Source organism: Aulostomus chinensis, chromosome 23 (genome assembly GCF_037954235.1).
Source record: "Aulostomus chinensis isolate RoL2024-O1b breed Wild chromosome 23, RoL_Achi_v1.0, whole genome shotgun sequence".
NCBI classification, from domain to species: domain Eukaryota; kingdom Metazoa; phylum Chordata; class Actinopteri; order Syngnathiformes; family Aulostomidae; genus Aulostomus; species Aulostomus chinensis.
In genome coordinates this window covers 11,125,791-11,136,872 of record NC_141342.1, presented here as the reverse complement: position 1 = coordinate 11,136,872, position 11,082 = coordinate 11,125,791, and the positions used below count along the sequence as shown (strand labels likewise).

At 41.6% G+C, this 11,082-nt stretch overlaps 1 protein-coding gene across 1 annotated transcript; it reads left to right on the top strand.

Annotated features, from left to right (window-relative positions):
• The first annotated feature begins 3,686 nt into the window (after positions 1-3,686).
• atp6v0cb (ATPase H+ transporting V0 subunit cb) lies at positions 3,687-10,868 on the top strand. Its single transcript, XM_086194490.1, has 3 exons — positions 3,687-3,950; positions 8,909-9,092; positions 10,121-10,868. Exons 1-3 carry the CDS (start codon positions 3,878-3,880, stop codon positions 10,323-10,325), a joined length of 462 nt encoding a protein of 153 aa, XP_086050616.1. The 5' UTR covers positions 3,687-3,877; the 3' UTR covers positions 10,326-10,868.
• The last annotated feature ends 214 nt before the right edge of the window (positions 10,869-11,082 follow it).

The following is an 11,082-nucleotide window of genomic DNA, read 5'->3' as shown; positions in this document are numbered from 1 at the left end:
GGAGACACGTTTTACGCTTACAATGGAAGTCAATGGGGAGGCCGTGTCCTCTCATGGTACATACTCTCGAACAAATGCTTCTCACGTCTATACCATACATCGCACAGCTTTTAAAAACATATCACTGTATTCCTGACAAAAATCCCTACAAAAATATGGTATTTTGTGTTACTTTCCACCAACGTAGGCCGAGTTATTCAGCTTTTACACACTACATTTCTCTTAATCCTCCACTCTCTCCACTCCAGCACAGATCAAAGAAAGTGCAGCGGGGGAGGGGTTCTTAATGGGCCAGCTGGCAGCTCTGCTCTCAGCTCTGCTCTCAGCTCTGACAGAGATGGCAGAGATTTGTTTACTGTAGTCATGGAAACCACAATTGGCACTTCTCTGCCCTCATGTACATACTCTCAAACAAACACTTGTCGCTTCTAAATTAAAACACTCACACCTTCAGAAAACACACCATTGAATTCCTGAGAAAAAACTCTACGAACTGATGTCTTTACATTACACTTTTGACCAACATATGCAGAGTTATGACTGTGTTTGTCAGTTAAACTGCCAAATCCTCCTCTGCTCTCCACTCTGACAGAGATGGCAGAGAGCGAGCAGAGAAGGGAGGGGCTCTTAAAGGGCCGGCTCTCAACTCTGCAGTCACACTGTGCAGCGCACTGAGGCTCGTATCTCCTAAACTACAAGGCCTAGGGATTTGCCGATTACACTGTTGGATTCGGGCCGGTGTCAAGGACGCGGCCATAGGCCGCGCGGGGGCTCAGGCCCTAACAACGCTGCTTGCAGCTTTAATTTTAGAATTTCATTTGCAAAAATCTTTCCATTTCTGATAAAATAACTTCAACATTAATTCGTGTGTGTTCTTGTACTACATAGATAGGACCAGAACATGTTTTTCACCATCAGAATGTGGCCAGTCCTCACAACTTCAAAATTTTGGTTTTCAGGTTGAAGGGTTAAAGTTAGGGTTAGACATTTAGTTGTGATGGCTAAAAGAAAGTCCTCTCTCTCTCTCTCTCTCTCTCTCTCTCTCTCTCTCTCTCTCTCTCTCTCTCTCTCTCTCTCTCTCTCTCTCTCTCTCTCTCTCTTTTTTCAAATTGTTTGAACCAACCTTTGAGGAAACACAGACAGGACATTTGGTCTTGAGAGGACATTTTGTCTGGACCTCACACTTTTAAAGAGCTGTCAAGACTTAGTATAAGGGTCAGTGACGGTCCCCACAAAGACAAAACTGCATGTTTCGAAAAAAGATTGATTTGCAATATTAATAGAAATAAAGGGTACATCCATGAATTGACCATATGGGAAATAAATAACTGTCGAACCACTAACTGGTGACTTCCAAATTACTCACACACACTTCTTGGTCTATTTTTTGTTTGGATGTCTTTGAGGAAGCTTCTGACATTGAACTGTGTGACTGGAAACTATTTAGCAGACGTTCGTCAGATAAATTTAAAATGTATGTTAGCCCAGTTAACGCTCAGATCTTCAGAATAGTAATGATCTGTCAATTATATGCCACACCCCAGAAGCTTATATGTCTCTACTGTGCATTTCTGCACCGTACTGCCTCAATAATTCACAGCTAGTAACTAATATTCTTTGAGATTTGGCCAGACATTTTCATTAAACATGCAATATTAATGCCCAGTTTGAATGGACAGCCGATTCATTAGCAGTGGGTGTGACAGCCTGGAGCATCAGGGAAAATGCAGTATCTTAAATGGGCAAAGTGATGGAGTGCTCTCCTCTTAACAGTAAGTAGCATTGACTATGTCCTGCCAAGGCTCTGCTTCATTCAGGATTCACTCTCTGCTAATCACACATGCACTTCTATTTATAGATGCTCCTTTGGGTGTTGGTCTGGCGCATCTCTGGAAAACCATGCTTCCCAGACTCAGGAATAAGATGCTTAAAGTCTTTAACCCTCCATTGAGATGGGTTTTTCCCTCACCGGGTGCCGCTCCACAGAAAAACAAGGACATGTGAAGAGGGGATTAGGAAGAAGGAGGTCTAGAAAATATTGTTTAGGATCCGATTTCTATCATGGTCAGAGAGAGAGAGAGAGAGAGAGAGATGTATCTGCTTGAAAATACAGATCATAAACTGGGCTCTTTAAAATGCAGCCATATAAATTAATTATAGGATGTTCTTCTCTTATCAGCATATATAAATTAATTAATTGCCAACCTGGCATTTTTTACAATAGAAGATGATTCATATAATCATTCCAGTGAGTGACAAAGTTATGCTTGTGATCATATGTCAAACCTGAAAGGAGTTCATCAGAGTGATTTCTTTTTCAGAAGCAACAATCATTTACTTGACATATCTAATGTATGTATATTTATCTCATATTCAAAAATGGCTCCAAAAGCCCAGTAATGCAGTTGGAACAGCGGTTTGTGAGTCATGTCCTTGTGAGAATTTTTCACAATTTCCTTGGCAGAAACAGCATCTCGAAGGTGAGCCATTAAATTAGGATGAGTTGTCACGATGTCCTGTTACAATCCACTGATCAAGAGCCACTCAAGGACAAGAACATTAACATCCATTCCTACAAAACAAGAAATGTGTAGCATCAGCCGAGTGCCACATTTTGACATCATTATCCAACCAAAAAAACAACCCAAAAAAACCCCTTTCTGGTTCAATGAATTCTGAGACGAATAAAAACAAACAAACTTAAATCTCATTCAGGTGTGACCTTTTTATTTTCAATCCATCCCTGCACAAATATCCCTGGAAATAATATGCAACTTTGTCTTTGGCAGCCAGAGTAAGATGTTGGCCAAGTAAAGTATATGCAGGGAAGGAGGTTTGCAATGGTATTGTAGAAATTGCATCACAAGGATCTTTATAGTGATGCAAGTGGGAGGGGTCCTCCTCTGGTGCTGCTGACTAGACTATGCATTGCAGAGGGAGAAGGATGGAGGAGGAGGAGGCTTGGGGACTGCACAAGTTCTCTCTGACTCACACACCATCTCTCCCATCTACCCCTCCTCTTCCTGGATCCCTGAGCCTGCATGTGCTGGGAGCCATACAGCGGTATGGGGATTCTTGGTGCCTTCCCCCACACCACCGCATGCTCACTCTGCCTCAAATTCTCTCACTGTCACGCTCCACGTTGCTGCATATCACAGCTGACTGTCAACCATCCTTTACTGCATGGTAGAGTCCGAGTGCAAAGTGCATTAATGTGCGTAAATATAACACAACACCACACGAGGAAGGACAGACATCCTAATTAATTAGTTAGTTTGTTAATAACACACCGATCGATATATCTGGATGAAACTGTATTTCGTAATGTTAAAAATGCAAAACGTGTTTAGATATCTCCACACCCACTTGCTCACCCCTATTATTTCATCCTCTTGCTTTTGGGTGAATGCGTATCAAAGGAAAGCCTGCAGCGGAACAAACCAAAATGATGCTTGATAGGGGTGACCTTCAAGACATGAAAAAGAAACACAAATCTAAAACACGTAATTCGTACATAACTCGCCACTTACAATTTTAAAATCATAATTCTGATTTCATACACTTGAAGTGAAAAAGAGTATATCATTATGGAACTTTGGTTTAGTGCGCCCCCCATAAGCAGTCTTGATAGGTTTTATCCGTACGACCAGTCAGGTGATATTTTCCGCTTCGCCATTTTGTGCTGCTGCGCCGGGTATTTATCAGAAGAGTCGTGACTGTGTCGCTACACTGCTAGTTAGGTAGCCAGACAGTTCCTGGTGTGCTCGGGGGGTTCGCTTCAAGCTTGTGGCCTTCGACGGGGTGTTGCTAAATTTTCGAGTCGACAATAATAACTTCTTTTGTATAGTTAGTTTATTTTTATATTGTGTGAGAAAGTATGTCGGCCGAAGCCCCCGAATATTCTCCCTTCTTCGCAGTGATGGGTGCCTCTGCGGCTATGGTGTTTAGCGGTAACTATCACACGATCACTTTATATTCACATATTTTAACTTTTTGACAAATTGCCGCTGTGTGTATGTGCTTTTATTTATACGTATGTGCTGTTTTCGACAGCTTGGTTGCCTTGACTTGTCAACCATGCCGTGTCTGGTGCTAACATGCAGAAGTCAGGCGCTCGTGCTAACGTCCGTGTCGATTTTGATACTCAGCGGTAGTTGTTTATTTTTTATTTTTTGCCTTAGCGAGAATAACGTGTCACTGTGTAACTATCAAGCTAACAATTTAGGAATGTCAAACATTCTGCTTCAACGAGAGATATAAAATAGCAGTCAAGATAAGTTAGCTAGCTGATGACGAGGACATTAGTTAGCATCAACGTTAGCCGAGCCCTGGTCTGTAGATGCTCTGTTGAAACATGAAATGACATAACACGTTTTTATGATAACCGACCAGACAGTTCTTGTTACAAAGTTGTTTTAAACTGAGTCAGATGTTTTGTTTTGTTTTGAATTTACTCGCATTGTGTTAGCTCCCTATTCTGCTGTAATTATCAGGAGGAAAGTGACTGTTCCAATCTTATCTTGAAGATACCAGACTAACGTGTGTGTGTCATTTGGGTTGTCAGGTAGCCTAAGGTGCTATATACTAATATATGTACTGTTGCTTGACTGGAAAGATCATTAATATATGACATCGCATGATTCAGTTGATTTATATTGCTTTGCAACATTTAGATATGTCCTGAGTTAAAAAGGGCCTTTTCTTCAAACATGGGAATCAAGGATCAGCTGGTTAACTTCCTTGTTGCTCGGAAGAATGACACAAGGTCACATGATCATCACATGATTACTCTACTGACTTGGACTTTCTGCCTGGCTCTTGAGGTTTTAACATAAGCTATAGTAACTGTTCATGGCACATGTGGTTTATTTAGACATAAACACTACTGTTAAGTGTTATCTTGGTTTGAATGTGGAAAATGACAGATACTTTTGAAATTGACTTACTATTGTTGTGACACTCTTTCAAGTTCATTATTCATTTTTCCTTTATCAATAGCTGCAACTACCTGATAGTAAAGAGTTGGCTTTATCACTGTGAGGACCTCTATGTGATGAGGTTGACTGGTTAGATGGGTGCAGCCGTTCAGATAGGAAATTACCAAACCACCATGTTACACACAGCCTGACCAGTTGTAGCTTTAGGCTGTGTAGTAGAACTGCTTTGTGCCCGTGGGTTGTATGAAGTTTTTCATTGACCTACCGCAGTAGCAGTGACAATGTTAAAAAACAAAACAAAAAAAACCTCAGGTTACTATAATCTTGGATCCCCACCTTTTCATTTGTATTACTACAAATGATGAGACTTGCTGCTGGAGGAGGCTACAGACCTAAAGAGGCTCAAGTTGCCACCCTTAGCATCACCTGTTCATGTGTCTGTCTGTCCATTAGTCTCTTCCCCTTTCTCTCCCTCTTTATTTCTGCCTCTCTCTTTCCTTCTCTATATCTGTCTTCCTCCATTATCTCTCTCTGCCCAACTCTCCTGCTCTCGTTCCCCCCATCCGGACAAAGCAGACGTCCGTCCCCATTGAGCCTGCAACTGCTGGATGTTCCTGCCTGTTAAAAGGAAGGTTTTCACCGCTGCTGTTGTAGGATGTGCTTGCTCGTGGAGAATTGCTGGGTGTAAATTCATTGAAGGAGTGAAGAGCTGTGTCATGACATAACTTTTGGTGTGACTTGGCGCTAAATAAATAAAATTGACTTGACCTGACATAATTAATTAATCTTTGATAACCAGACTGATGGCAAAGGGTTGTCGAACAAGCCACAAGAGGCTGCATTGTATTGCGCAAATGCTCATTTTCAGTTGCATATTTCAAGTATTTTGTGAAATCTGAGACACAAACCGCTTCACTTGAGCAGAAATAAAGACTCAAAGTTCATTTGTTAAAATAAATCTGGCCCTGTCCAGAACTGAGATGGAGACAGATGCCAAAAGCCCAAACTGTCCCTGTCACAGCTCAGTGTAATGGGAAGTGTGAGGCAAGAACATGTTGGTGGTTGGTTACTCTGGCCTAGGGGTAGTTGTACTAGTCAGTGTAGGTGAAGATGTGACAGCTGGGGAATTAGGTACTTGTCAGGGGGATCATGATAGTATAAAGAGCGGCTGAGGCAGTGATGGAACTGAAGGGGACGCTTGATAATTCAAGCTTTTAGCAGCTGTAATTACTGATGTCAATACACGTTTACTGTCATCATCCCAATCATTTGGGTTGTTAATCCAAGATTTGGTCAGATATGTTCCTAAAATGGTCACAAATGGATTTTGCTCTGATCCTACCAATGATGTCGCTTCTTGATTTTAAACTAAAGGTAAAGGATTTTCTGTTTATAGTCGTCAGCAAGTTGCTGTTATCTGGTGTTGTCAGTTGATGTTATATTGTTTTACTACCCAAGTGGTGGTGTCCTGTTGTGAGGAGTGCCTTCTATGATGCATGGTTCAGAGCAGGTGATTCTCACATGGTGGGACGAGCGTCACCACCTATATGATGGCTGCTCTGAAGTTTCCTCTTGAGACCTTAATCAGTGTTATAGCTTTACATGTTTCTTACTGGCTATACTCATTGTTTCCACTCCCACTTCACTCACTCTTCAGAGTAGAACTGTAACTATTTTCATACATATTTATATATGTGCTCTAGACATCTCTTGGCCGTTGATTTAACCGATTGCTCAGCAGGATTCAAACTACTCTGTCAACAAGGAGAAGAGACATGTTTACAGCTATCCTGAAATTAGAATTAGGCCATTCAAACCCAGTGTTTCCCCATTTGCTCACTATACGGAGCAAACTGAATTTTCTTCTGTTGCTTGGGAACTTTGAATGCAAGATCATCCGTAGCTTGAGGCACTTCCTGCTCTGACATCACAAGACGTCACAAGGGCATCCCATGTGTCAAATATTCTGCAGGGAGAAAAATGAGAAAAAAGGTAAAAGCTCTTAACCTAAGCGGAGGGGATTAGGATTAAAACCCAGAGGTTATGCCTCCATATCGCTACAGTAACCGCTCTGCCACATAAAACCTTCAATCATCATGATAGTAATGTAAGTCTCCGGTGTTTATCTAGCCAACCTTACCTGTCACACCTCAGTGAGGCTGACATTACCAAGTAAGAATGGAGTCTCAGGATAATGTTACTGTCACTAATTTGTTGCTGCCTGTCTGTGAATGGGTGGTGGAACAGCAGAGGCAGGAAAGGTTTGGAAGTAATTGCTTCAGTTTTGTTCTGTAGGTCAGTTTTTATATACAGAAGTAGACTCTTACTCATTGTGCAGTAATAGTTATTGTGATGGAAAGTGCAAAATATCTTGTTTAATTAAATTAAGGAAACCAGGACAGAGTCAAAAACAAAAAAAAAGTAAGATCAATTTGTGCGTTGGCTTGCAAAAACAGTGCCCGCTTTACTCAAGACACATCTTTGGAGATGGGCAGGAGAGATTTAATCTCGAGTGACCGCATCTGTCTGGAGATAAATCAATATAAATGGTTGGGGATGTGGCTGACTGCCATGTGTGCATTTGAAAACTGGCTCCTTCCTCCTTCAGTCTGACTACGTGCATTTGCCAGAAAGCCTCACAGCTAATCTTAGAGTCAACCACCACCAAGCTAGCCTAACACTTTTGTCCCAAGAAGTGACAAAACGGCATAGGGTGCCTCTGGGTGTATGTAAAAAGCTGTCTTCTGCGATAATATCTCAAAGGGCGTATTATTCACAGTATCCCTGTGATTGAAAAGAAAAACATTGCCATGTCTGCTTTGTTCACACACAAATCTTATGATGAGATCTGCACAACAATGTAAGGATGCATTTCTGTTAATTACCTTGGAGAGTGGTTGTCTGGCTTTATAAAGCAGCGATATGCAGATCATTGATAGGGAATACATAATATATACATGATACAGATTAGGAAATAAAGGGCAGGTTACAACATGAGGCTTTAGGGAAGCAATTATACATTTGTGGAAGTGGAAAATTTCCAGACCCTGCAACTGCGCGCTGCTAGATAGTGGAGGTCAGTGTCTTGAATATGTAGGAGCCAGTACATTAGAGGCACAGCTGTGATCAGGCCTAGCTCACTGCTGTCAATTGATGCTAAATGTTCACATCTGTACATTTGATTGCACCCGTCACTGGCATGCGCAAACTCTTGTCAAACCAGCCTGTCTCTGATGGATGACACACTGCTGTGCTCTGACAGCCTTTATCAAATACTGTCACCTGGGAGCCATTCAGTTCTTTGTTGTTGAGCAGAACCTGAACCAGCTCTCATTGATTGGTTGCTGTCTTATTTTTGGTTTCTGATTCTTTCTTTCCACTCACATCCTGCAGACTGTGTGGCACATATAGCATTGACGCAGTGTTAGGTTTTTGTTTTTTTATGTCAGCATTACAGTCTGAGTTTACATGCTGACAAAACATTTTGTGCTCTTCGCTTCCTGTCACTTTACAGTGACGCTAGCCAGAGGCAAGTAGAAAACAACAGGAGCTTGACGAGTGTGTCTTGTGAGCCTCCCTGCTAGTCAACATGCACTGCTTCTGTGCTGCAGCCCAGTGTGGGGATTTCACTATGAGTGGCTGTACAGTTCTGAAAGTGTGAGGGCAGAAGCCGTTTTAGGAAGTGAGACAAACTGTGATAAAGCTTTTTTTTGTTCAGTTGACCTGTGAAGTAGAAGACAACCTGATCATGTCTTAAACCGAAAGCAAAATTGCCCATATAACCCCATGTTGGATTTTTAAGGGGAAGAGAAACCATAGCGGTTGTTGTATTGTTGCTTCATCTCTTGATGAACTTCTGCTTTATTATCAAGTCCTTGTGGTTACTGTCAGTTTGTTGTGCCTGTTAACCAGAATGTGTCTATGCCTTGATTTTATTCATCTAATGTTCTGTGTTCTCCTTTCCCTATCAGCCTTGGGAGCTGCCTATGGCACAGCAAAGAGTGGCACTGGTATTGCTGCCATGTCTGTGATGAGGCCGGAGCTCATCATGAAGTCCATCATCCCCGTGGTCATGGCGGGTATCATAGCCATCTATGGCCTTGTTGTAGCAGTTCTGATTGCCAACAACATCTCAGAGAATGTCAGCCTCTACAAGTGAGTTCAGTTGTGTTTACTTGTATGCTCTTCTGAGTAATTTGTAAGCACTCTCCCAGGACAAGCTGTGAACCACTGCCTACATCCAAATACATTTTCATTTTAAAGTTGATAGCATAAGCTACAATATTGTCCGGCATCAACACTGTCTTCACAATTTCAAAACCCTAAAAGCTGTTGATACTGTTTTAGTTTGATAACTTGGCGGGTGAGTTGTAGTCAGAACGGATGATATCATAGACACACACAGGTTGTTTTCTTTGTTGTCGTCGTTTTTTGGTCTTTTATATGACCACTTAGCCTGTGTCAGTAGGCTGCTCATTTTCTGTTCCACGGCCTCCTCCATCTGTGATGAGTAAGACTTTGCAATGACTCCCAGTTGAGCAGTTCCTGCTTTCTGATCAGAGACATTGTGTTGCTGCTTTTCACAATTTTCCGCTGAAATATTAAGAAACCAAGGAGAATAGAAAACCTGTTTCCCCTCTAAACCAGTACAGACATGCTCAGTGATATTTCATGCATGTTAGTACTGTAGGGGTGGAGATGAATCATCCAGTGGTGCTCAAGTTTTTATTGTAAAATGAAGAGTATATTGTGGTGAAACAAAAGGAACCTTTTCATAAATTGGAACAAAAATGACTCGATTACACTGACACTTGCTATTTTGCTATTGCAAAACTTGAAAGACTAGATATCACGACGCGTAAGTACAAATATTGTCTTTAAAGCAAGACTCATTTTCTTTAGTTTTCCATCTCATCAGCTTTGCATGTTTACAGTGGTCTGAAATCTGGCAGCCTGAGAGAAGTGGGATTGTCGCGCTAATGAAATAGTGATTTAGTCCAATTATGTTTATACTTGGCATTTCAGATTTAAGAATGTGTGTGTCTACATTGTGGTGTTCTGTCAGGTCCACATCACTGCAACTCCTTTTATCAAAAAGCTGTCGTCACAGTGGCAGAAGTTGTGAAAATGCTGCATCTTACTTCAATGTATTTGCAATCAAACGGTTGTGTCTTTGTGTGCAGGAGTTTCCTCCACCTGGGAGCCGGGCTGAGCGTGGGCCTGAGTGGTTTGGCAGCAGGCTTCGCAATCGGGATAGTGGGCGACGCAGGCGTGAGAGGCACGGCTCAGCAGCCAAGGCTTTTTGTCGGCATGATCCTCATCTTGATTTTCGCTGAGGTCTTGGGTCTCTACGGGCTCATTGTTGCCCTCATGCTGTCCACGAAATAAACACCCAAACATCTCCACTACAAGATATGTCCTTTATGTTGCTGCTGGAGGAAAGGTGCAAAAATGAGGGAGGGAGGGATGGAGGGAAGATGGGAGGGGAGGGGCAAATAGTAAAAATTTCTGCAACACAAGTTGAAATAAGTGAAGATGGGATGGGAAAAAAAAGAATTAAAATGGCTCTGTAATATGGTCTTATCTCAACAATGTGTACAGTTGTCCCAATTTGATAGTCAACTTGTAAATGCGCAATGTAGTGATTTGTCTGTCTCGTGTGCGTGCGTGTGTGTTTCTCAAAACAATTGTATGATGAAGATTCCTTTTTTTTTTTTTCTCCCCCTTCCCTCCACTTATATCAGGCCTTGAGGCCAGCTGAGGCAGCTCGGTCTCCAGTCTTAGAGAGCTGACCAAAGGGCCACACAGCTTTTTTCCTCCCACTTTGATTTGGGAGTCGACACAATTTTTCTGCGTTTAATCTCGAGGATCTATTTGTAAAGAGAATTGTGTATGGACTTCAGATTTTTTTTTTTTTTTTTTTTTAAATTTCACAGATTTTATTTATAAGAAATTGTTCATTGAACTGTTGAAATGCAGCAAGTCTTTAATTTCCCGGGATATATTATACATATATACAGACATATAGATATCTATATAGATTAAATGCACTGTGGGTTAATTGTGACAAGTGGTTGGAATTCCTCTGGATGTAATTCTTGGTTTAATAATTAAGGTTGCCTTTAGTACGTTGCTGGTGGAGTGG